The following is a 27831-nucleotide window of genomic DNA, read 5'->3' as shown; positions in this document are numbered from 1 at the left end:
ATATGTTTAACTTCTGGGTATCCACTGAGTTTCCTGGCAGACATTTCGAAAACACACAGCACCTTACTGCAGATCACGTGACAAAGTCCTGCTGACTTTAACACTCTCAGATGTGAGAAAACCACAATTAAAGTAATTGCGGAACACTGAGAGAAATAAATGATGATAATTAATCTTTTTCTTACTGGTCCTCTGGTGCAGTTTATCTTTTGTTGCAATGAGTGAAGTACAATTAAGTGGAGGGCAATGGGCTGAATGTACAGTTTAAATTATAGAGATAGAGGAAACTGTCAAAAAATAATATAAGTGGAAGAAATATGGCGACAATTTGAACACTAATGAATCTTGTTAGAGAAGAGATGGACACACCCACACACATGCACACAATTGCTATGCTACTGTTTGATAGCAGAAAGTGATTCCTTGCAAACCTTTCAAAATGGTTTATTAAAAATATGGTAAAAATAAATATGACACTTCTGATACCTAGTAGGTTACATCATTTAGATGAGACTGGAATACACAGGATAGACACTTCTCTTCAGTACAAAATGATTTCACAAAATATTACAGTGGTTTTCTGTGACAGCAATTTCTCATCTCCCATAGCTATCATAGCATCATGTGCAGTATGTTTCATTTACAGCAGATACATCATTACAGTGTCAAAACTACCAAGGCCTACTAGCTAAAGTCAGGAAACAGGCTCATATTATCTTAAAGCAATAATATAAATACCAGCACTGATTTCAGTCAAAGACATTTTCAGTTTCTGTTCATTTCTCTACAAAAGACCTGAGTCTGACAACTTTTCCCAATGACAGATATTCACTGCCTCACGCCAGAAGGTCTTTCCAAGTCTCAGACGAATGAGATTTTTTTAGGTTAATCTTCTTAAAAGTAGATATGCCTACTATTTGAACTTTAATATCTGATGCGAATGCGGGTAGAATACAGTGTAGATTCATGTCCTCTTTAAGATCAGTGCCTTGATTTTTCATATATGCATCTTGAAAATATATTAATAGTGTGAATAGTAAAATAATAACAAAAATTACATATAAAAACAGTGCTAACATTTCAATCAGTGAGATTTTATCAGGCCTATAAATAAATGTTTTAATACTGGTACAAAACCAGCCAGTCCCATTTCGATAGACAGCCATGCTGGAAAGTATTTGTGACAACTGTCAATTTTCGAATATTCAACCCTGTAATGTTAACCAAAGACCTCAATTATTGACAATACATGCAACCCTCATTAAAGGTAACGTGAAGTAAATGACTGTTAACAAAATACCTGAGTTACAAAAAGTAAATATACTATAATATATAATACATAATAGCAATATAAAATCTGCACAATCAATTGAAATGCTTAGACTATACATCTTTGTGCCAGTGTCAGTCTTAGTAATTCACAGTTTCAAGCTGTTATTAGCGTTACCTTCCCCTCTGATCATAACCCATAATGGAAAAGACTTCAACGTGCATGAGGACCAGATAACAACGTGAGTGATTAAACATACGTTAGGCACCAAACACAGGTTATAATTTACCACAATGATGATCTTTGTACTTGTAAATGCTCAAGTGAACAAAGTATGTCCCACCGACTCAATATACAGCAGTGGTTGTAAACCAGAGTTTCACTGGATTGTGTGATTCAAAGAAAACCTAAAGCTGTCCTGGCGCTGATTACTGTACGGCAAAGGACTTTTGCTATAGTGATTTCTATTTTTATCCATCCTTAAAGCTGCATCAATCAAGTTTTGGCCACTAGGAGGCAGAAGAACTCAAAAACAAACAAACACAGCCTTGACATACAGTATTATGACTTTTATAAAGTTATTCCAAAAGCTGCAAGCAAACAATGGTCTAATTATTCATACAGCAGCGACAGAGCAACAGTATCCAGTTGGAGCTGTCTCTCTGGCCATATGGTGATATAGGAACTATGGTTTTAGTTCTGGTTTAGCTTTTGCCAACTCTTGACAAGAAATTTTGGTGTTTAGTTGGCCAAATGTTTGTTGTTATACAGTAACACGCAGTAAAAAACAAAACAAAGAGCTAAAAAAGTTTTGATAAAGCACCATAAAGCTACAGGGTTGGGTCACTTCAAGAGGAAACTTAGAAACAAGATTGCAATTTGATTCAGTATTATTGCAAAAATATTGATTAATGCAGCTTTAAGCTAAGTTTGCAACCTCATTTAAGTACACAACCACATCGGTTATCAAAACCTGTAACAGCATTCTACAACACATGTAGCTACAAGTTGGTTTGTGGAAGATCATACCCAGTACTGATTGGTCTGCAGAGTAGGAGTGGCGGTTCTAATAATTTGGGAAGATGAAGCAGGGGAACCACTACTCCAAGAACTTACCAACATGTTTGAATCAATAGTGTTATAAACTGAGCCCTGATATGGTGTCAATAGTCGATCAAAAACAGGGCTGCCTGGGCAGCTGGGACTTAACGGAGTGACAGTCACTGTGGGAACTGTTGTGCACGTCTGTGGTTGGCCATGATAGGACTGATTGCTTGTAAGACCAGTGGAAGGTGGCTCCTTTGGTGCAGCAGCACTCTGCTTTCTTTGCCTGTGGTGTCGAAGAAAGACGACCAGGACCACAAAGATGATTATAAGTAGCAGCAGGGCGAGCAGTGGTAAGATAACCAGGAGCGGACTGGAGGTTTTTTGAGGGTAGGACTCAACACGTACTGGTGTGTTCCTAAAGGGAAAATCCTCTGTTCCCCGCGTTGGTTTGCCAAGAGTTGTACTGAAAATGCTAGTTCTGTTGGAGTTTCCCCAGCGGTTGCGTGCCTTAAACTTTTGCTGATTTTTGCTTGGTTGCTGGGTGGAAAGGAAAGTTGTAGACGGGACTGGTGAAGCAGTTTCATTTCTGGAAGTCTGGATTGGCATCTGAGGAACAGATGATGTGGTTGGGACAGGACTCTTTGTGGTTGGAAAAAGCGCTGGATCATACGGTACAACTGTAAAGTGGAACTCCCCTTTAGCAGGTTGCATGTCATCAGCTTTCAGCACAAACACCAGTGAGTCATCTAACTCTTGAACTCCAGTCATGTTGGCATTCAGCTCCAAGGCAACCTTCTCTTGCATTACTTCCTGAAAGGTGAAGGACTCAACTGGTACAGCTTTCCTGGACATTTTAGATTTTGTCCAAACCAGCTTCCCATACTTAGGATGGGAGATCATTTCAAATATAGGGTCACTGCCACTGATATTAGCTAATTCAGAGGCATTAAGAAAGCTAGCATTGAGTTTCACAGCAATCCCATTGGGAACCCTCAAGCCTTTCCCAAGCTGGATAAAAGGTCTGACTGTTATGTTGAACACTTGGCAAGTCAAATTTACCTCTGAAGTGAAGGCAGTGAACTCAAAGCTGTCTTCTGCTGAGGAAAGGGAGATCATGTGGTAGGACAACCTTCCAGCCTGCAGATCTTCCTGCTCAAACTGTGTAACCTCTTGGTTGTCCTTCAAGAGTTTGCCAAAGTTTGGAGGCCTTGTAATCTGGTAGTGAATGGTGATGTTTTTCCCATTGGTCTCAGCAGCAAGGTTGTCTTGGGTCAGTGATACTGACAACTTGCCTTGCTCCAGTGTCAATCCAGTGTAGTTGACCAGAGAAATGGTGATTTCTGTCACTTCTAGGTTAAAGAGTTTATATATTGGTTTATGATGGCCATCTGTGACACTGAAGTAAAACACCCCAGAGACAGAGCTTCCATCATGGATGAAATAGACGCTTCCGTTATTGATTTGGGCTTGAGTGAAGGCCACTATCGACTCATTCAAACTTCCTCCAAGAGCTAGGTAACCATTGTTTGGCTTGCTAATCACAGAGAACTTAATATCATCAGGAGGATTGTCCAAGTCTTCAACCTTGAGATTTTCAGGCCTGAGGGCTACTGTATCCCCTTGTACCACCCTGAGACTTGGAGCTTTGGTTTTTAGCAAAGGTGGTTGATCATTCACAGGTGTGACTGTAATGTTAAAACTCTCCTCAACAACATCAATGTCATCTTTGGGGCGTTGCGCAGTTTTGCCCTTAGGATTTAGCCATGCACTGAATGCAAAAGAATCACGAGTTGTCTCTGAGTTGTCGTGCTTGTAGGTAATACCGTATTTGTTAACAATGAACTGGGAGAAGTTGGGTTTCTCTTTGGTGAGGTTTCTCTCACCTACCACTATAACACCATGCTGAGGCAGTGATGTCACCTGGAACCAGACCTCATGGGAGCTCCTCTGAGGTGTCGGCAGCTTGGACATCAGGTTGGTGGCATCCAGCTTGGATTCATCAATGATGACAATCTCCCCTTCTGTTACCTCAGCACCTAGCACCAAGGAAAGGGTACGTTAATCACTAAGGACAACATTTTTAGAGAATTTTAAGTAATAAAACAAATACAAGATCAAAGTCTGGTTTTTAGCCATGCTTGTGGCATGACTCTAGGGATGGCAATGTAAATCCGTTGGTCGTTGGTCCACTTCTTTGGTCTAGACAGAAATATCCCAACAATTTATTGGATGGATTACCGTAAAGTTACAAATTTTATGGTCCCAGGAAAAAGCCTAATGACTTTGGGAATCTTATTACTTTACCTTTTAGCACCATCATAAGGGTGATTTGTAGTTTTGAGTGAGATGTCTCAACAACTATTGCCATGACACATTACCATGACACTTCATGCTCCCTAAGCATGAGTTATAATAACCATGAGCAACCTTTCATGTATCATAAAATCTAATTTTCCATATGATCAAATACTCCCATCAGCCTCATTTTTACTTTGTGTTTAGTGCTTGAAATATTAGAATGCAAACTTGCTAAACTTAGATGGTTAACATAGTAAAAATCATACAGTCTTTACTCATGGTCATACCTGTGTTTGCAAGAAGGACTGTGTTGTGTTTAGGTCCAGTATTCTCATAAGAAATATCAATTCTGAAGGTCTGGCTGTCCAGAGAAGCAGGCGGTGAAGCCACAGAGAAGGTCATAGAGTCCATGGCTTCCCAGCCCACTGACTCGATTGGGGTTTGAATATACACAACCTCTTTCCTGTCCACCTGAGGTAGAAAAACACCACAAAGCCTCAAGCAACCCATGATCCAAAATAAATTCACATCAACAAATTTGCACAAAATGCAGATCAGCGATCCCTAAAGTGGTTTAGTCAACTGTATAAACAGTTCAGTGGCCTAAATAATTCTTCACCGTTCTGACAGACATTACTGCGTATAAGACTTCATCATTAATTTAAATCAGCTTTGATCAGCAGTAAATAAAGTGCACAGGACAACACAGCTTTAACTGTGTCAAATCACAATCCATCAGAAATAATTGATTACATAAAAGCCTTACATGTTCCATGAAGCAACAGAAGAGCAAAGTCAATTTCCTGAGTGAGGATGCAGAATATCTATTATTCATACCGTGGATATCTGGCAACTTTCCACATTAATGGAGGGACACTGATGTTTAATCTTGAAAACCTTATGTGAAATGAGAGAAAAGTGCGGAAATGAGCTCCGGTTCATCACTCACCATGTCTTGTGTGAAAGTGGAGATGTCTACTGTTGAATTATCCTGCTGCCTCATCACCAGACGCCCCAGTTTAGGATGCCGAATCACACTGAATGTAATAATACGGTTTGTGGTGTTGCTGATGTCATTGGTCGCTGCTTGTAAATTCTCATTTGTGATCGGAGTAGAAGAGCCTGGAGGAAAGATGTGAAATTAAGAGAAGAATAAAGAGAATTACTGGTGAAGTGGCTTGGATAATTGATCATGAAACTATAACTGTCAAGGAACTGTTTTTCTTGTCTGGTGTTCAGTTTATCTGTCAACACACTGTTAAACCTCTTGTGTGACTGCATCAACTGCTTCAAGCTTTCCCCCAAGCATTTCACATCTTTTTGACACCAAATTATGCAAAACAAGCTCTGGAATAGACCAAGTCCTTTGATGTGTCAAATTAAAGCTGCACTGCAGACATCACAGGATTTTTACAGCACTGTCCAACTGCAGTGCGGGGTGTTACATAAAATCCAAACAAGAAATTAAAAGTGGATCAGCTCCTTGCAGGCGCAGAAATCTTGCACTTGGGGAAAATGGAAAGAGATCTCCTGTGCATGATGACAGAGACTGACTACTGAAAGCTTCTTTTCTTCTTAAGATGGATTACATGGACTTTCATAGCTCTGCCACCACTGTGAAGATAGTTAGAATCCTAAAAAAAGACTGCTGATAAATGATGAAAGGCAATGATAGAGGGGAAGAGGGGTCGAAGCACAGTGAAATTCATTCATCACTTGACAAGAGCACTCCCGTCATCCCTGGATGTCTCTCATGGGAAATTTCTGTCTTAGAGGAAGAGGGAGAGACAGCATTTCTTGTCTTCTCACAAAGAAAACCTAACTTGCTCCAAATCTACACAAGATGGGGTTTGCTATATTGTCAGATATTTGTGCAGCATAGGTAGTATATAGACAATGCTGTATCCCTGTGTTCTACAAAAAGCCGAACCCAGGAATATAATCAAAATACATAACACGATCAAAATACTTTCCAAAACTCCTGTGAGTTGTTTAGTCTATGCCTGTGAATTGACAAAGATGTGTGCCACTTTGGTAAATTGAGACTGATGTGTGAATAAACATTGAGTGAAACATGATAACCATTGCACAAACGCAGCAGAAACATGCACTCTGCGTATACAATAAATATACATATACGGTACAATGATAATGATGACAAGGAATTGAAAGAATACAGCGACAAGTAACTAAGAGAATCCATATTAGACTATCATTAAGGTGCTACTATACTGGAGATGGATGGAGATTACATGTCCTTATCATTTTTCAAAATCCTACCTTTACCCCTCTCACTTTTGATATTTCATTTTTCCTACTAAAATATCTCTGGACACTGTTTTCACACTGTTCAGCCACCACAGTCCAAGTGAGAGAAGATCTAAGTTGATAAAAATGGTGATATTTTCATCTGAGGTGCTTTTAGTTTAATAATGTGTGCTCAGAGAAGGAGCATTAGCACAGGGGCGAGTGCTTAGCAGACCTTTTTCTTTGCCTCTTGGCTACATACAGGCTGTCCACCTTATTGGGAAGGTTGTTGCAGACACATCTCTTCAGAGTGGCTTCAAAGTGGTCCTGCCCACTACATTTTTAGAGTTATAAAAGAAATCATATATACAGATGTATGAACATTGTGTCCACCACACTTCTGAAAACAAACCAACGTCCTTGGTTATCCCCATATTTAAATTATATCACATCTCCCCCGCCTCCATGATGGACAGCTTTTTACTCCACCTTCAAATGTGGCCATTCAGAATAAATAAATATATAACACTATATTACGACGTGGTTAGACAACTTGTTGTTCAAACTTCTTTTCAAGCATAATGCTGTCGTTATATTCCCACTGTGACCATGTAACAGTAAAAATACATTGTGTACTCAAAGGAGCCTGACCGAATTACAGTACAAGTAAATGTCTTCATATCGAAAAGTCCAAAGGTTTTTGTAGGCAACCCCACAATGACTTTCTGGCAGAATGCTTTCAGGTAAATGCTGTTTTCTTAATGAGGCATTTGCAACCATTTAGTGAGGAGTATTTGCACAGTGTTACAGAAAGCACCCAGACAATTGAGGGCTTTGCACGGAGGAAGAAGGCCCCACCTCCCCTCCCCTCCCTCTGCCCCGCCTGGCACCAAGCACAAACAGGGCTGCCTCAGACAGACAGTGGCACAGCCTTTCAAGTAGCCACTCACCCTGTGGCTGGGAAGCTCAGCAGACCGTGCCAGTTGGCAGTTTGCTGCCCTCACAATATCTTTTCCCTTCTAACTCACAAGCCAGACCACTGGAAGTCTCAGTGTTTGCAGACACAGATGACAGGCAGCATCGTAAAAGTAGCATACTGCATATCAAAACATTGAGCAATGTCAGCAGGTATTTGGGTAGTAATTACTGTTGGAAAGCTTTGGTATTTAACCAAAGGAATTGTGAGCAGAGACTGTAATAGGTTAAATCTTACAAAATACAGCAAATGAGAAGGCACAGGTGTCACAAACACACACACTCAAATCTTCGACTGAGCCCTAACAATAGAAAATAACAAAAAAGAGGAAATCAATACTTCGCTTATGGATATTAATAGCACAACTAAAAGCTTCTATGTGAGTGGATGACTGAAACGGACAAAAATATGTTGTTTCAGTTTCTGGCAGCAGCTTTGTGGTTTTAACATGACACAAAAGCCTATAAAAGAGAACTTGAAATTCTTGCGATCACATATTGAAGAGAGGACAAGAAAACAGCTAAAAAATGATAATAAGCACAGTTAGAAGGTGAAGGGCCACAGAGTAGGGAAGAGAAAAATCTAAAGAGACATTAACACATTATTGGCTTGGTTTCATACCGCTTGGAAATATAGATTAATTCTACTTGCTCTTGCTCACGCCGACGATGTTCTCCGTATCTAACCTGTCTCACGCCGACGATGTTCTCCGTATCTACATCACACTAACATCCTGACACTTATTCTTCTTTTACACTTTATTCTTGTTGTTAGGTTAAAATGTTTTTGTATAGTTGCACTGTCGTTATTTGCTGCTCTGTGTGCCCTTAATTGCCCCCCCCCGGGGACAAATAAAGTTTTTTGAATTGAATTGAATTGAATTATCATTTAATTATAAGCCTCTAGAGAGAGATTCACCTGGAAACACCTTGAGTGGAGGGTTTTGCTCTAAACTGAGAACTAAGGCCCTGGCAGTGATGCTGTAGATCTGCCTGGGAGTGAAGTTCACACCATCGTTGACCTGGAAGTTGAATCCTCCAGACATGGCACCTAGAAATGCAATGAAATAAAACAAAAATGAAAAACTTTCAAGAAGACTCTGAGCGGAAGTTGTTAGATTCTGTCTGCTGCAGCGGTTAAACTAAATCTTAGGTTTGTGAGTACATGTTTTCACTTTGTTCTTGGCAAATAAGCTGCATCTGGTTTCTGCAATTTACACAAAAAGAAAGTACTGAATTAGCATTATGGATGCTGGACTCAAGAAAAACTGCAAAGCAAGATAAAAGTCCTTATTCTCAGTCATTAAGGGAATACTCAATCAAAATCCACCATTATTCTTGTGTAGGTGTGTATAAAACAAACATACAGGGTGGGGCGAGTTCCTTGCACACTGTTATTACAACCTTTACTGGTACAAGTGCAGGCAAAGAAAAAAGTAGATAAGAATCAGAACAGTAAGCAGAAACCTGATCTGACACAATCTAATGATGATAGACCGTATCTACCATTTCACATCAGCGTTCCCAGACTACAAGTATTTTCACCTCCAACCAGTCTGTCTGTATCAGTGTTACAAGTAATTTAATGACCAATAAACAACGTATCACATTGTTCCTGGAGATTATTTCAATGTGAGTTGACCCAAGTATAAAGCCAAAGTCAAACCGTCAACAGCGTCTTCTAGTGGACGCAAAATTAACAACAACACTAAGTGATCTTAAACCTAAAAATTACAGATGATTTATTTGTGGCATTACTGCATTATGATCAAAGCATGCGGGTGAATAACAATATGCTGATCACATTTGGAGCGATTGATTTTCCAAATGTATTAAGGTCTGGGTAATATGATCAAAATCAATGTCACAATATTAGAAATAATCCTTTTTATTTATTAATATGTAATACAATACACCTGCTTTCAACTGTTAATCATTACATCAGGAAAAAACTGTTTGGTTTTTTCAATACTTCAAAAGTAAAATAAACCCATCAAATACCTCTTGTCGATCTGGCAATATATGGTGACGTGCTTCCTGTTGATACGCGTATAGATGCAGATACAACTGAATTGGTACAGCAGGAATATTTGATTTTACTTTTCAGATTCCTGTGAGTTGAGTATTCAAAATCAACGTGTATCGTGATGCATGTCGTATCGTTGTAGGCACAGATCCCGAATATGAGCCCTGTTGATATAGCAATAGTCTTCCTTTTCAAGACCCAACTCTGGAGAAAAAGAGGAATGTTTAAAAATAAATATTGTTTGAGTCACATTTCTGTTTTTCTGGGTTTTTGGGGGTCTGTTGTTGTTATTTACACTAATCACTAATCCTTTTACCAATAGTTTTTATAAAGGTTTTGTAGTCTGTTATGCGGGGGGAGATCCACTGAATGAGTCTACTGACCCTCCCCTGTTTTACTTCTGTTGTCTGTTTTTAAGCTGTTTGTATAAATGCAAAATGAATAGCCATATTGAGTGTTTACACCATAGCAGGCGATAGAAGAAAAACAACTTACCTTTGTGAACAAACAGCACCTGTCCCTGGTCTATGTGTTCCTGGGTGAAGTTGAGCACTGCCTTCATGGGGGCACTCTTCAGGGCCAGGTGTCCGTTGCTGGGTGGGGTCACCATGAAGTGCAGCTCCGCTGGGGGGGTGTCCAGGTCCTGCGCTCTAAGATCCTCCGGCCTGATCTCCGTCACTGAGGACACCCAAACCTGGACACAAGATGGACAGGGACACAACATCATCTGTAACTGCCAGAGAAATATAGAGCTCCAGGAACACGAGGTAACAGAAATGTTTTGTTTCACATTTACATGATTTGACAGCCAAATGACAATTTGACATTCATTTTTGATAGATGGAATGAAGTCCTGTCATATTTTGTAATACAATGGAGCAAAAATACCTGCTACACCTGCCATTTGTGGATGCCACTCTTTGAAGAAATCCCCCTAATTTAAAATATTACACAAGATTGTCTGTAGAGTAAAACACAGTTATGTCTAATAATAATATTAAGTTAAATGCACTAGTTGAGCAGCTATGTAACACCTACTTTCTGCTCAGATATAATCAAATTAAAAAGGAAGGAAGACACATTACACAGCAGTGGAAACAGCTGACGTGTCCTTGTCATTCATCACCTCATACAATGGACATGGGATGCTGTGGGTGTGAGTCCAGCTCCAAGGCTATTTCACATTTTTCTCTCTCCCCCTTTGTGTGTGCAGTATATAAGCAAGCAGAAAGGGGAATAATTTCGAACTGAGGCACCTAAAGATGGTAAGACAATAACAGCCCATGGAAAGATGTCACTCTGAGTAACAATCAAGTCCTGTTTAACAACCTAATTCAAATGAAGGACATCTCTAAGGACTAAATATATCCATGCAGGGTGTAACGCAGTTAGGAGTACTGCAGAGTGTCGGTGAGACACAGTTAAAGTCCTGCTTCTATGTAAATTTCGAAAGCCTCAAGCTAACACGAAGGAACAGAGGAACTCATTGACACACAGAGCAGAAAACTACTGAACCGCACAGATACTTGACAACAAAGGATGAAGCTCTTTACTCCAGGCTGGAAAAAACTATTGCATAACTCTGTCACTGTTCCCCACACAGGTTATGATTTCACAGTAATTACTGAGAGGAGAAAAATCCTGCGAGCATGCAGCTTCTGAAATCTGATCACTTGAATCGGCTTTTTTCACTGCAGACATTTTAACTTGTCATAGCAGGTACCGTCAACTCCAACCAGTCTGTCTGTATCAGTGTTAGAAGTCATTTAATGACCAATAAAGAACTTTTCACATTGCTCCTGCAGATTATTTCAATGTGAGTTGACCTAAGTAGAAAAGATAAACGGAATCCAGCCCTTGTTTTATTAATAAAACAAAGTTTAAGTGGTTATAACCAGTAAATATGCAAACAGTGACAAGGGGCCGCAAGTAGACATTGTTTTGATTTCCTATGTTTTCTGTGATTGTGATCTTTTCTTAGAATGTGAAGCTCTCTCTGTGTTTTTAAAAAGAAATTAAAGACTATCATTTTTTTAAATATTATTTTTTAACCCCTGGTGTTTTCTTAATTTTATTTTATTCTATTTTATTCGACTGTTGTATTCATTTATTGTCTTTTTTCTGTCATTTTTAGTCTTGCATAACTGTATCCATGTTGTGTTTGTTTTTTGTATGTTTGTATGAAAGGTGCTGCTATATAAATATAGTTGAGTTTTGTGAGGCCTGATAGTATCAATGCCCGCTGTTGAAAAATATATAGTAATGTAAAGAAATAAAGAGACAAGTTGCAAACACTAATGTATAAAGCTGATCGGAAATTTAGCAAAAACTTGGTTATTTAGACAATTAGCATGTACGTATGTCATGTTTCCACCCATCTTGCTAATTAAGTTCAGAATTCACTCAATATTTTGCTCTTTAGCTGCTAAATGCTCCACTATGTTCACCTGCTAGCTGCTAACTGTGTCTGTCTGACTGCTGCTGAGTTTTTAGAGCTGCCTGTTGCAGCTGGAAATGGCGCTGAATAGAGCCGTAAAAGTGAACCAAAACAGTAAAGTTGTAGGCGGGAAAACCCAACAAAATGAGCTGAAAGATGCTCTCTAGGGCTGAGGGGAACTGCAGGGCAGAAATTTGACCCATCTTCTCAATAAAAAATATTGATTATAGCGGGTTATGAAAAGTATTGTTAAGTTTGCTCACAAAATCAACTTTGAGTTGAGTTTCCTGTCAGGGCAAGTGCAATGCAGCCACAAGATATACATCGTTTTATATAAAGGGTGTGATCACAGTAACATCTACACCACATTTTCACTGGCAAGTTCCTATGGCTGTTCTATGACAGTTGGTTAATGTGAGAAAAGTCTGCAGAAGTGAGCATCACATGGTGGTATGAGTGTGAGAGTAGCTGTGGGAGGGTTTTACCTTTTAAAACAACTACATAAGCCTTAAATTACTCTAAAATTACTAACTTAAAGGCTTGGGTGCAACTGACAGTGAGCTGGCCTCTCACTTGGCTGCGTTATTTTTTGGAGCAGAAGCATGGGATACTTTTTCAATTAGCACCTGCAAACCCCACATCCACCCGAGACATGGGGGCACTGCACACACCACATCAGTCCCACATCATAACTTCTACACACATGAGACGATTTGTGTGAGTGTGTGTGTTCATCGAGCGGGACATGACTAACTCTAATAATCCCCCATTTGAGAGGAAGTCACAGCAGGATCCGTCTGCAGAACAACATCAGTGTGACTCACTAAATTCAAAGAGAAGACACATGAGATCAATTTGGACTAACAGGCCCTTGGAGTCGGCATCAATCCCTCAAACTTGATGGGGTGTCTGCTGTTCAACAGGACGCAGCTTTACTGGTGGAGATGGCAGGTTAAAACATGCACACCTTTGTTCTGCTTTCATTTATTTCTTGTTAGTCTCGACTGCCAAACCTCAACTGTTTTGATCTTTATTTGTTGAGGTGTTTTGATAGACATGTTTTTTTTTATCTCACTGGCACAAAATTAAAGAAAATCTCTGGTTAAAAATGATTTAAAAAACAGATTTCAATCACATGTCGCTTGGTCTGAAGCTTCACTGCTGTTGTCAGGAGGTCACAGGTCACATAAAATAAATACCAAGTTCGACCCTGACAGTTAAACAATCCTTAATTAAATCTCATAAATTCACAACAGACTGCTGACGTGTGTTATAATGATTGCATTATTTCTAGATGTCTGTACAGACTTTGAAACAGGTCAAATGTTTGTCATAAATGCAAGTACTGCCAAAACTACAATCAAGACATTTCTAGTGGGAAATAGTTAACTGGTTTGGGATTAAAACACGTCACTACATCTGACATGTAAATCTCTAAACCATTTTGCACATTGTGAATCGTTGATCTCTTTCAACTTATTGTTGTTCTCTTTCAACTTATTGTTTTTCTCATTTAACTTATTGTTAATATACTGCCACTTGATCATGTAATGCTGCTATGACGTGTGCTAACACTATGATTGTAAGAAGACATATCTCTCAAAACCTTCCACAGTATACATTTTATTAAGTGCAGTGGCAGAGAGCCCCCTTGTGGACAAAACCCAGACGTTCCATTTAACATCTAGAAAAGACCTATAATCGCGTTAGAATGAAACCAATCATCAATATGGGCAGACTTAATGTCAGTGACTATCCCCAAAAATCATACAGCTCCTTTTTTTAAAATACTCTCTGCATTTCTTATTAACTACTCTAATTCAACTGGCTTCCTGATCAGTGCAATGGATTGAAAAGTTGCTTTTCTCTCAGTCTGTCTGCAGGATCGCAAAGGAATTTGAGGCAATTGGTGGAGCAAAGCTGCACAGACAATAGAGACCTTTACTTCAGCCTCTCTTTCCAGCTGGACCTCCCCCAACTCTAGCAACTAAAAATGAGAGAGTACAAGTCAGCACTGCTCAGCACATGGACATACACGACGACTCCCATCTAATTGACATTTTTAAAATGTGTGTGAGAAGATGTGCTTCAAAGAAGGCCTTTAAATACCCAGCAGGGTTTCTTAAGATGAGCAGATAGTGAAGAGATATGTGAAGTAGAGGAACATGGACTAAACTGAGGACATGTGGTCACAGTGTTTGCCATCTCCGGGCAATGTCATCATGCCACTCAACACTAGGAGACCTGAAACTAAATTCAAGCAACATATTTTCAGCAGCCAGTCTCTATCCTGCCTGTGGGTTATTTCCTATCTGACTAAAACTGTTTTGTATTCATAAGAAGCCTTTGAAATGATTTGCAGCCAACCCAAAATATGTAAAAAGCAGCTCCCTCTTCAATTCACTAAAGCAGCCTCACTGGCAACAGACCCTCCAAAAAGCAGTGCTTTAATTTTAATACTAGAACAAAAGAGGCGGAACACCTTAGCACCATAACAGGCCTTCCTTCAAATCCCAGGCACTTTCAAATGTATGTCAATGTCTGTTCTATGCTGCCAGCCCCCCTGGACCCTCCTCCACATAGCACACATATTTTCCCTCATCCAGCCAGCCAGCCAGCCATGGCAACTTGAAACACTGCCCACATGAAAATTGTTTGACAGTAAGTTATGGTGCCAGACTGGCTAGTAAAAAAAAAAAAACATATCCAGATTTTAAATATAGAGCAGCAGTGCCGACTCACCCTGAGGACCCTGTTGGCTGTAATAACAGGAGGTTCATCGTTGACAGCTAAAACCTGGATGTGCACCGTCTGGGCTGCACTCTGCTTCCTCAGGCCTGTGTCATTGGCCACCACAGTGAAGTTGTCAGCTCGGGTTTCGCTGCTGTCATGGACGTAGTAAATGAATTCATGTTCCACCTAATTAAAGATAATGAAAATTATTAGAGAGAAAAAAGGGGGTCAACTGAGGGTAATGCTATTTTTTTCTCTACTTTCATGCTGTGATTTAATTAAGGAGCCTTAATATTGTATAAACAGGACACAAATCACTACACACTAATTTAAATGCATTTTTGGTTTCAAAATGTCTGTCAATTTGGGTCAAACTTGAGAAAACATATTTTTCTCAAAATTACTCTATGCCTGTAAAATGGCAATATGCATGACCTTTCTAAATTCTGTATAGGTCATGAGCACGAAAAATATTACCACTGCACTAAATCAAATTGTTTATCCATCAATCCAACTGCTGGTATGTAGCGGCTTTTCTGTGGCAACTATAAAGAGCGTCTGTCAGAATATCTCACCTGCCTCCTGGTGAAAGACGTTATGGCCACACCGGGATGTCGTGAGTGCTCAATGTGACCGTGCTGCGGGGGCTCAGTCAAACTATACAGGAAGTTGATTCCAGAAAAGTGTCGGTTGGTGACTTTGAGTACATCCTGGGTTAGTGCCTTGGAGGCACCCTCGTTCAGCGTGAAATTGTAGACCTGAAGTGGGATGAGGCGTGGGATGATGTCAACAGACATCCTAATGTCGCTGACGTCAGTCACACCGTTAGTGGTGTCGAGGATGAAAGTGTCGTTGACTTTGTTAGCCTCCACCTGCATGTACTGGATGTTCCCACTGTTAATGTCTTCTTGGGTAAACGTCTTGACAGGGGATTGTTTGGTTCCGATGTAGCGCTCCTCCGCCTCGACAAAACGCCGGAGAACGCCATGAGATGGGGCTACCTTGACATTGAATACAATCTCTGATGGCAGGTTGTCCTCGTGAGTGACCTGCAGCAATCACAAAACATATTCACTGGTTAAATTTGAAATGTTCCATCTGTCATTGTAGTTCAGTTTTCATTTTGCTCTCAATGTAACATGGCATCGTTGTAAAAACAAACACTGGTCAGCATACAGTTTTTACCTTTTCAAAAGCCTTAAAACCAAAGCAGTAAAAACTGCTCTTTCATTGTAGCATTGTGTGATGTTGTCCTTTTGTTAAAGATTTATATTATCTGACAAACGTTCCCTTCAGACAACATAACTACACAACATGCCGATTGTAAAAGAAGTATTTTTAGAATCAGATTTTAATCAGGTCTTAACATAACATATTGAGAACATTGTGCTCGGATTGCACAATTATGCATATTATTGTAATTAACTAACTATATTATTAACTATAATTCTTATCATTATTATTGTCTGTAAACGAGCGGTTTAGTGACCACTGATCAAATAATAAAGAAAAAAAGACACTCTGAAAATCAACTCTAAACAAAACTAACAATTTTGTAATCATGGCTTTATAATGATATTTAAAACATAAATTGCAATATGACAAAAAAGAATGGTATTGGCCTTCAAAAATGGCCATCGTATTTGAACCAAAATAAAAATTGCATAACCATTGGTTAAAGAGTCTCTTCTGAAACACTCACCTCTAGTTTAGTTTCGCTGATCTTCACTGGTTTCCCCTCTTCCACCAGTAAGATGTTGTGATGCAGCACAATGGGTGGCCTCTGATGACTTTCCAGGTAAACCTTCACATTGATCATCACAGCAAGTTGGAGACCTTTAGCTTTCACTGTTAAGTTAAAATGGTCTGCAAGATGATTGTTGTCATTGTGCCGATAGGAGATCATCCCTTTCTTAAGGTCAGACTGTGAGAAGGACTCCACCTTTGTATCATTATGATAAAGTCGTCCATACTTGGGAGCCTCATCCAACTTGAAAATGACCTCCTGGTCATCTCTGATGTCCAAATTTGATAAGACACTAAAATTACTTGTGGAAAAGGTTACTGACTGGCCCTTCTGAACCAGTAGGCCAGTGTTGTTGCCCACCTTCAAGAACGGGTCATTTGCATTGATGTCTAAAAGGCTTGATACAAAATGTTTTCCATCTGAGACAAAGAGCACAAACCTGCCATTGCTCACACCTTTGTGAATGAACAACACTCGCTTTTCTTCCAAATCCTTCTGTCGAAACTGGAACAGCCGACGAGTAGTATCATTAACCAGCACTAGGTCTCCCATTGGGATTCCACGTCGAGTGTAAATCAGCTGGCCATCATCAAAATCAGAGTCTTCATCGTGATAACGCAAATCCTCTATAGTGAGTAACTTCTGTCCATCCCTAACTACATGGAAAACTTTATCAATAACACGTACTGGCTTTTGGTCATTGGATAGCTGAATGGATATGTTGAACACTCCCTCTTTGGAGCCAATTTCATCTTCTACGATGGCGGATTTGAAACCTTGGCTTGTGGAGGCGATGAAAGTGAACTCGTCTTGAGTTGTTTCACTGTCATCATGGATGTACATGATCCGTTCCTCTAATATATCCTGATTGGTAAAGGTTAAGATGTTGACATAGCTAGCATTGGAATTTGACTGAGTAATACGGGCCAGCTTCCCATGTTTGGGGCTGCTTATGACTGTGTAGTACATATCCTTTGTACTCAAAGTCTCTGAAAACAGGGCATCTTTAGTGATAACTTTACTCTCTCCCTCCAGAAGTGAGACGCCGTCATTTATCATAAACACGCTGTTGACATCAGCTTTAATGGAAAACCGGAAATCATAGTTTTGTGACTGAGCATGTTTGGAAACCAGCTGAAATTTGAACCTGTCACTTGTATCTTCATAAGGCCTGTCGACTAGCTCGTAATGAACTTTTAAATCGGTTACATCTCTTTGGTTAAAGGTTGAGTTCTTTGTCAAGACTGCGGTGTCGAGCAGGAGTTTCCCTTTCTTTGGCGTGGTGAGAACCCGAAAATAAAGGTCTTCCTCGGAGAGGGCCACACCTTCAGCTGTGGCATAAAGATACTCAGAGTTCAGTGTCACTTTTCTAACTTTATCCATGTCTATCATAACATTCCTCACCAGGTGGTACTTCACCCACTTCACAGTGATTGGGAAGAGTATTTCAGTGGTTGCCCTTGCAGCTACATTAACTTTGCTCTTAAAGTAATCAGTGGCATTTGATGTCTGGATTTCTTGAAAAGTGCTAACATACCTCAGGCGCTCTTTTTCTAGAAGCCTTTGAGAAAATGAGTCAGTGGGCCTCCATTCACCGCTTGAGTGAAGTCGCTGGAGTTCTCCATACTGAGGGGCTTCAATGATATCGTACCGGATTTCTACAACTTGTTTTACAGCATTGGTTTGCAGTGCTAGCTGCTTTGAGCCAAGTATAGCTGACTCTCCTTGTATGATCTCAAGGCCTGTGTTGTTTGCAATCTTATACTCCAGTGCTACAGCCATGACCCTTAGAACCACAGTATTGCTGACCTTTTCCCCATCGCTAACTCTAAGAACTATCCTTGAGTTTCGAACCCCTGTGTGAACATAGTACACTCTCATTTCCTCCAAGTCTAAATATGAGAATGAGGTCACTGCCTTGCCAGGATTGTTTTCAATTTCTAAATATCCTGCATCCGCATTCAGGTTCCCAAGCACAGAAAAGACAAGGTCGCTGTCGCTGCTGTCAATGTCTGTGGCCTTCAGAACATCAGTGGTAAGGCGTTTTTTTGAGTTCTCCAACAGGACAAAGAGATTTCCTTCAGGGAGACTCAATTCAGGTGCATCGTTGGTGGGTGTCATAGTAATATTGTAGCGGTATAATTTGTTGCCCTTCAGATAATCAGGTACTTGCTTTCTACTGCTAGAATAAATTGAAAACATGAAGAAGTCATCTGGTTCCTCAGAGCCTCCATGGATATACATCACTCGTCCGTGCCAAAGGTCCAACATACTGAAGGTGTTTTCCACTTGGTCCTGATCAACATCGAGCCTTATCTGACCACGAATCGGTTGCTCTTGAATTCGGAACATGATCTGAGATTGTCGAATGCCAAGCTTCTTGAAGTCCAAGAGGACCTTGATGTGTTTTGCCTCGAGAGATGCTCGACCACCTTCTTGGACCACAAGGTTTTTGAGCTGCACAAAATTCGAGCCATATTTTCTGTCCAAGCCCCGCGCGAGGGTGGACATGTGAAGTGATGGTGTTGGTGTCACCAAGTGAAAGAGGGATCCTGGAGCACTTGTTGGACTCACAGTGGTCGAAGGTTCTGGTTCTTTCTCTGGCTCACAGCCAACTGAGATATCCTTGGTGACTACAGCATTGGTGAGACCTGTTTTCACTCCATTGACTTCAATGTTATTCAAACATCCTTTAAAGGAACCTCCTCTAACACGCTTTCCAGACACAGAGACAAGCCCCACCTTTCTGACTTCTGATCTGGTGCTGTCATCAATACCTCCAACAAAAAGATAACCTTTAAGCTGAAACCCCTTTGAACGAGAGCTAATGCTGCTCTTTACTGCCTCTCCATCAACAATTAATTCAAGACTTTTAGAACTGAAATGCAACTTGATAGAATGCCATTTCCTGTCATTGATGAATGTGAGGGATCGAAGCTCAGTTTTGGTTCCACCTTTCCCAACAATGGCCACTGGCAAACCTTCCTGAATCTCCACAGCCACAAAGTCCCCCTCTCTGGCAGAATTGTACAAGATAATTCCCTCTTTGGCTGAAGTGTGCACAACACACTTGAATATCGCTTCCTGCTGGAAGTTCCAGGTTGGAAGAGAAATGTAAGCCCTGGAACTGAAGAAGCTGATAGGGTCCTCCTCTGTGGCAAAGAATTGGGGACTACAGCCCAAAGACACCTCATGGACATTCTTGAATCCAGTAAATGGCCTCAGTGATGACAGCAAGTCGTGTTCATTGAAGACAACCTCATCCATGCAGCCTCTGAAGCCGATCGGGTCTCTGGGGAGGTAAATTGTGTCCAGGCCTCCTGAGCCTCCAACATAGAGACCATCCAATATATGGAGATTCTGGTGGGAGCCTGGCATCTTTATACCTGTATGAGAGTTCTTATCCACAGTCAGAGTGATGTTGTGCTGCACATGGCGGACCTCCACAGAATGCCAGGCCAGGTCGTTGAGCTGGTTGCCTGTCTCTGACTGTAACACTAGCTCACCCGATCCCAGGTCCAGTTTCAGCTAAGAGAAGAAAAAAAAATGGATTACGAAATATTTTATATAACAGGAATGCAAGGCAAATACATAACTGATCTAAGCAGACATTTAATTTAAATGTAGGTTCATCGGTTAAAAATATATCCTTTTTGAGATGTCCTTCGGTTATGCTATCGACAAGCCTCTAGGAATGGCAGTGTTGGTCCACCACTTTGGGTCACTCTGAAATACCTGAAGAACTATTGGACAATTGCCATGAAATCTTGCAACATGCATTCATTGTGCCAAGAGAGAGGCAGATGGGTTACCATTAAATTTGGATTTTAGAAGTTCATGAAACCCTCAGGTAAAATTGTGATGACTTGGGTGATCCTTTAACTTGTAATCTAGTGTCATTATCAGGTCCCACCAAACTAACATGGTTAACATTGTAAACATTATAACCACTAAACATTAGCATGTTAGCATTGTGTCTGTAAAAAATGTTAGGATATTGACATTAGGGCTTGAGCTCAAAACACAGTACAGCCTCACAATGCCACCACCACCGCTGAACTCTTGTTTAAACGTGCATATACAGGTACATACAGGTTACATACAGGTTGCAATCATTTGGTGTGTATCCGATTAAGTAAGATTTTCTATATTCTATGACAATATGACTTAACAATGACAACGAAATTATTAGCAGTAGACACTGACACCTGGAAAGGGAAACACAAGATTTAGACTGATTATATTCCATGATGTCACCGGTTGTTATAACAGTGAGCTTTGCCTGTGGTTTAAAGCAGGAAGAGAACTATTATCTCTTTGCCTTCAGCTATGTCCGCAGAGCATCATGTCACCATCTCAAAGTAATGCTGCATTTAGATGACGTGCTTGTCAAGGCTTGCTGATGAGTCCCTGCTATTCATGCATGGGTTTCCAGGGAGCCACACTCATGTCTGACTTGCATGGAATGAGACCCCAAGCCTGAGGATAACTTGTGCAAGGGAACAAAAAATTATTTTGTGCCAGTTTGAGGAACAGGGACGAGCAGTTCACTCCTCGTGCTCACTGAAGTATGACAATGCAACACAGTCGTCAGTGTGATTCATTCCCGGTAGCGCAGGTCTGACACAAATAGAAGCTTAGCCACAAGGATTTCTCGAGTTGGATGCACAAAAGCTATAATGCATATCTCAGGACTTCCTGTGTTTCTTATGAATGTGTCTACATATTAAAAAGGCTTCCTACAGTACGTCTATACATTCTGTATGCTGATTTAGCCTGGCAGAGCTGCTTACAGGATGCTTTAGAAGCAGTCTTGGGGTGACAAATGTATTTCACCCTTAAATCCTCCAAGCAAGGTTTGTGTTGTGGGATTAAAAAAAAGTGCACCAGACTTGAGGTTAAATCTCTTAACTGTGTCCAAAGTAAATATATTTTGTCATTAAATCAGTCATAAGTAAATTGCAAGAGGTGTGAAATACATATCATTATATTTAGAGCCAGATGAATAATTGTGGTAACATTAGTCATTACTGCTGGCACACAGTTTTAGCTAAATTTAATTAAAATAATAATTTTAATAAAGTTTTTTCTGACCTGGTAATTTAAGTTTATTCTACTAATTCAGTATCTTAAGATATAGTGAGACACTCTTTGTGGGATAATCATTATTAAATATTATCACATTATTTTCAAATATTTCAATTATCCAAATAAACTTTTTAAGTAACATTGTATAAAGAGAATAATACATTATATCAGATTTCTAAATTGTATACAGTTGGGGGCCTGGACTGTTGGTCAGACATAACAAGACATTTGAATACGTCACCTTTCACAATTTTTGACATTTCAAGGACTAATTAAATAGTAATAACAATTATTAATATAAAATGAATCATTAGTTGCAGCCCTATATTACATTATATTTTAAAAATGGATATTGTAGAGTGATTGGGTCATTGAGAATTGAATCCTGACAGGCTGTTGCAGGACCTGAATAAGCCTGAAGGGGTGTAATTGCATTAGTAACCCGCTTGCTTCGTCAGTTGTTCTCAAACTTAATCTTCTCTCTAAATGTAACATTCCAGATGTTTAGAATAAATCACATAATCTGTGCATTATTACAGTATAATTATTTTAGAAATAAGGCATGACTGATATCTTATTTAATTTAAAAAGATCTCAAGTACCCCCTGCTGTGCCCATAGCAGCGGTCTGCTATTCAGAAATCACAGACTGTAGAATGCCATAATTGACCAATCAGAATAGAGTACTCAACAAAGCTGTGAAGTAAAGAGTGACTGTAGTACCTGAAAGCAAGTACATGCAAGTAGTGCTGCTAAATCAAGAAAATGAATAAATGGTTGGGAGAGGCTGAATGAGGCACACATGTGATCAAGTCACAACTCATATTGCTAACATATAATCATCACAATGATCACTCAATTACTATTAACTACAGTAAACACAAAGATCTGCTGCTTTTAGTTCCCACTGTGACAAGTGACTGGTATGTGGTTAACACTCAGCATACACCACGCAGGCTTGTCTGCTTGTGTTACTGTGTTGAGCGGCTGACACTGTCAACTGCGATGGAGCCATAGCTTACGGTGATCAGTGTGCGTGTGTGTCATGTCTTTCTATACGCGTGCATTTGGTCAAGCACAAAGATCTGTGTGTATTGTATGCCTATACATATATGCACGTGTGCATGTGTGTGCTCATGTATGCTTGAACACATATGCTCCTGTGCTGAGGCCATGGATGTACCCACCTGCAGGCGACCAGCGAGGAGCTCTAGTAGAAAGTAGTCGGTCTGGCCGGCGGCAAGAAACAGCAGGCCGTTGGTGCTGGAGGTTCGGAAGCGAATACGGAGTGTGTTATGGTCGGACAACTCTGCTGCTTTGAGCTGTACAAAGCCGTCGCCAAAAAAGGAGGCTGGAGAAAGAGACATAAGAGATTAAAAAATAAATAAAAACCAGGACAAGAGGGAGAATTACAACAGAAAGTACAGTAGGAGCAAATATAGCACAGAGCAAGTCCAGTCAAGCTTTGTGGTCTTAATATAGCCAACATGTGACATTTAGATATAAAAGTCAGGCTAATTATCATCCTGGTTGTTCTTTACAAGTGGAGCAGAGTCTGGGAACGTGGGAACACACATAAACTCACATTAACACACACACACATACACAAGACAAATTATAGCTCACCTGATTTAAAAGAATGCTTGTAAGACTCTCTACTGAGTTTAGCCTTCTTGGTGGGCCTGTTGTATTTGTACTCAACCATAATTATTTACATGCATTCAAGTACGTCAAGAGTACAATTATGAAGCACTAAAGCTTTACATATAGAATAATAACCACCTTTAGGACGAAACAAACTCCAGCCTGTGTATTGCGACAGAATTGCAGGTTGATGTCTCTGCTCGTTACTAGTTTTAAGAGAAAGTTGTTCACAGACTGTCCAAAATCATAGGGATGACATAACTGAATTTTAAAGGTATTCGACTTTTATGCCACAACAGGAGTATACAAACTGAGGCAGAGGATGTGGAGGTGAGCTCAGAGGGAGTCAAACATGTTTGGGCCTGCCCTGCCCTGACAGGAACCTTCAACCTGAACATGAAAGGCTCTGACGTCCCCACATTGTCCGTGGCCTCATATTCTAGAAACAACGTGGTGGAAGGATCCAGCTGTTTCTTCTACCTCCCCTCCCAGCCATCTCACATCACCCTGTAATCTGGCCTAACATGCTCTGAAGCTTTCTCATCCAAGACTTCATGCCTGGGCACCACCAGTTCAGTTTTTAATGAGCTCCAGAGCTCCCACGCACTGTCAAAGGTTAACAACAGAGCACTGCTATTGGGCCAGAGTGACTCACTGGGGAAGCTAGATAAAGTCAATGTGAGTTAATGCAGTGTTGTTACTCCTAAAAAGGGTTAATGCACTAATGGGTAGTTTGCTTGACCAATTTCTATCTGTATGGACTGTGCGGTATAAATTAACACAATTAGACCAGTAAAGCATGCAAATTAGCCCTTCAGCCACATCAATATACAATCAGCATTCAGCCCCTGTTGTTTGCAGAGAGACAAAAAACAATATAAATCAACCTTAGTATTTCAAACATAACGTGCACCCTAATGTGACAAACATAAAGGAAACACGTCACTTACAACATACTTACAACATTCAATGTACTTATACTTATATATTAAAGTGAAAAACAAGAACAAACAAACATTGTAATGAAAAGCAGAACAAAGAAAATAAAAGCAACAGGCCAAAAGTTTTCTTCCTCCCAGGCTTTCCCAAAATGACTGGCTAATAAATGTTTCAAACTGTATGTCAACAGCAGATTCTTTTTTTCATTTTTGAGATGTCACGCTGAACAAATCTGTTTTTTCAAGACTGAAATGCGTTCTCAACACTGAATGGTAAATACCACATCTCAACTGGGAACATATACCTGTAGAACTTTGCCTCTGGGAAAAATTATACACAAGTTTTACTTTTGTCATAATTTGTTATCCCGCTGTTATTTATATCTGTTATAGTTTATCTTAAACAAGTATTTAACTTATGTAATACTGCAACTGACAATTACTTTCATCGATCAATATTCCGTTTGTTTTCTCGATTAATCATTTGGTCTATAAAATGCTAGAAAATAATGAAAAATTAAAATTTCTCACAATCATAAGTTCCTAAATCCCGGTTTTCAAATATCTTGTTTTGACCTACCAACAGTCCAAAACCCAAAGATATTCAGTTTCCTGTCACATACACACACAGCAGCGCAGCAGATTCTCACAACTGATTTTGCTTCAGAAGGGAATAGGTGATATATCTAATGAATTTTCCTTCAATCGACTAACTAATTACACCTATTGTAGGCAGTTCATGTGTGGTGTTGTTGGTCAAAAGATCCAAAATAATCTTTTCATCACATTGTTATTCAAGTGTTCTGAGAGAAATCTAGACTTCTTCAGCGGTTCTTGGCTCAGTTTTCAAGCTTTGGAAAATCTTGCCCGTGACAGAAGACTTTGGCCAATCACAGATCATTGGAGAGGGAGAGAGTGTTCCTATTGGCTCAGGACAGAAAGAGCTGCAGGAAGAGGTCTCACCTTTCTTTTTATCTACTGCAGCTTTAAGCGACTAATCCTTGCATCCTCTAAACCTGAATCCTCTAATCGTATTATTAAAAAAAACACAATACCAAAAACATAGCTGTGCGTTTCATTATTTCATTTATCACAGTTAAATATATTTTTTAGTCAGACAGCTTTCTTTCCCCTCAAGTAGCTGAATGTGTTTCCCAGTGAACTTCACATGGTTGTCTCCATCTCTGTCAAGTAAAGATCAGACACAAGCTTAAATTTATTTTTAAATATGTTTCAAAACTTACCCTTCAGGGTCTTAGCTTGACCAAAGATTCCTCTCAAAGCTCTACCTGCTGATATGCAAAGTCAGACCTAGGTGATTCTCTTTTTATATATTTATTTATTGAAAGAAATACTGCCGTTTTTGTAATAAGTCATTATCTAATTAGTCAGGTGCTATTTCCCTTTAGCAACTGCTAAACACAGATGGAAATTAAGTAATTGATTGGCCCAGAGGCACACAGCACCCAGCATTACTTATGGTTACTCTGACCTGGAGTCAGACTGGCTGAATGTAGTGTCCTTTCTCATTTGTCTGGCTCCGTGTACATAACAAAAATGTAGCCAAGAGGAATGCAATGACATTTTCCTCTTAAATTCACAAGGATGGACATGCATGCTCAACTGCATTGTGGCGTTGTCACTGTGACGTCAAAGTCAAATCATGTTTGGTTAAAGCAAAAGGGTCTTCCCCACAAATTGTTCTCTTGGAAAGCTGTAAAAAAAAAAAAAGGAAGGGGGGGGAGAGATTTTGTTGTTGTTTAAGCTTTTTTTACTCATGCTGGAACGTGGACATATTTTGGGGTGGGAGGGGTACGTAAATGAAAGAGCACAGTACACTACCAGAAAACAATACCCACACATAAACATACCTTTGTGCCTTAAGAAGCAAAAACAGGAGGCGTTTGGAGGTTGTTCTGTAATCTACATGTCTGTAGGGGCATTTGGTGTGCGTCAGGGACATTTTTTTGGGTGAGATTTCACAAACTGCTCTTTTAGCAACAAAGCCAGTGACCTTTCAGCAAACACCCGCTTACAGTTAGTAATTTGAGAGGTGAGACCAGTGCTTGTCATTGCCTGAGTGCTCAGTTTATACAAGAGATCAGAGATGCAACTTGACTGAAGTGCCTCTTTGGGTTTTTGTTGACTCTCATGCATGCCACTCTGTCCCTGATGCATTGTCAAAGCCCGGGACGTGGATGTTTTTAAGCAAAGGCTTGCTTCATAATACTGACACACATTCTGAAAGGCACTGAAGTAAAACAAATGTCTATACTGTAGTTATTTTCAATGAAGGATGTAGTGAGAGTGAGTCACGGTGAAATGATTCCTGATTATTCCTAGAGGCAAAAGCCTGCATGAACACTGACTGTAGATGACACATGCATGGGATCAAATCAACCACAGAGGCTAATGAATGCCCGCATGGATGTTAATAATGTACATGTGAAGCTGTGACTCACGAAAAAAAAAAACACATTTCCCTTTTTGGATTTCTCAACACAGCGATGACTGTTCATTTGATTGAGTTGGTTGTGCCAATGTCACAGTCAGATTGCTCTTTTAATGCAGTGGGCATCACGCTGCTGCATGGGCACCATTTCTGCTGCTTCCCATGCTAAGATAAGAGCAGTTTGTATCCTGTATGTGCACAGATCATTCAGAATGATTTATCTGATAAATACTGATGTTTGTAAGCCTCATTCATTTGAGAAAATCCTGTAATTATGCTTCTTAAAAAGCTAAAAAAAAATTACTTTCTGTTGTTGCTGGGAAAAAAAAATCATTGATGAATATTGTAGGCAAACACACACCAGCCAGACCTCATTCACAATGTATTCAATTGTGCTGAGATTTCTAAGACCACCACAGCAACTCAATATCACGCGCAGACAACATGTAATCCTCTGCAAGGTGATACTACAGTAAACCAGCTTTTGGAGGCACGCTCATCACGACACAAAAATAGTACTGTAGCCTAGATGTGGAGGAAATCACAGCCAGTACACAAAATAATAATAAATAAATCATTAGTTATGACTATTCAGTGGTAGTTATAACCTCAAGTGCCTCAGTAAACTACATACACATGAAAGAAACACGTCAAAGTTAGGCCACATAATGATATGGTCGCAGTATTAACAGTTGGACATTGAACGCACCATGAAATGAGTTTAAGTCTCGTTTGTTTTCATTGAAAAGAAAAAGAAGAAGTGTTAAAGTTGTTACCTCCCGACGCCACCTCGACCAGGAGCGACCACCAAAGCAGTCCGCGGAGCCACAACTTCTTCTGGGTGTTTTTCACAACAGAGTCCATGTTTTCTTCTCCCGGTTGGAAACACGAATGTTACCGGACATGTACGGTTACATATTTACAGACCTG

At 40.0% G+C, this 27831-nt stretch overlaps 1 protein-coding gene across 1 annotated transcript; it reads right to left on the bottom strand.

Annotated features, from left to right (window-relative positions):
- Positions 1 to 571: 571 nt before the first annotated feature.
- cspg4ba (chondroitin sulfate proteoglycan 4ba) lies at positions 572 to 27831 on the bottom strand. Its single transcript, XM_083911666.1, has 10 exons — positions 27678 to 27831; positions 23055 to 23218; positions 16736 to 20308; positions 15609 to 16082; positions 15043 to 15219; positions 10359 to 10557; positions 8757 to 8888; positions 5565 to 5737; positions 4903 to 5086; positions 572 to 4353 (listed from the first exon to the last, which is right to left on the bottom strand). Exons 1-10 carry the CDS (start codon positions 27763 to 27765, stop codon positions 2294 to 2296), a joined length of 7224 nt encoding a protein of 2407 aa, XP_083767792.1. The 5' UTR covers positions 27766 to 27831; the 3' UTR covers positions 572 to 2293.

The sequence above is a fragment of the Echiichthys vipera genome, assembly GCF_963691815.1.
Source record: "Echiichthys vipera genome assembly, chromosome: 4".
Classification (NCBI taxonomy): Eukaryota; Metazoa; Chordata; class Actinopteri; order Perciformes; family Trachinidae; genus Echiichthys; species Echiichthys vipera.
Note: the sequence above shows the minus strand (reverse complement) of the source record. Positions and strands in the feature narration are given on the sequence as shown.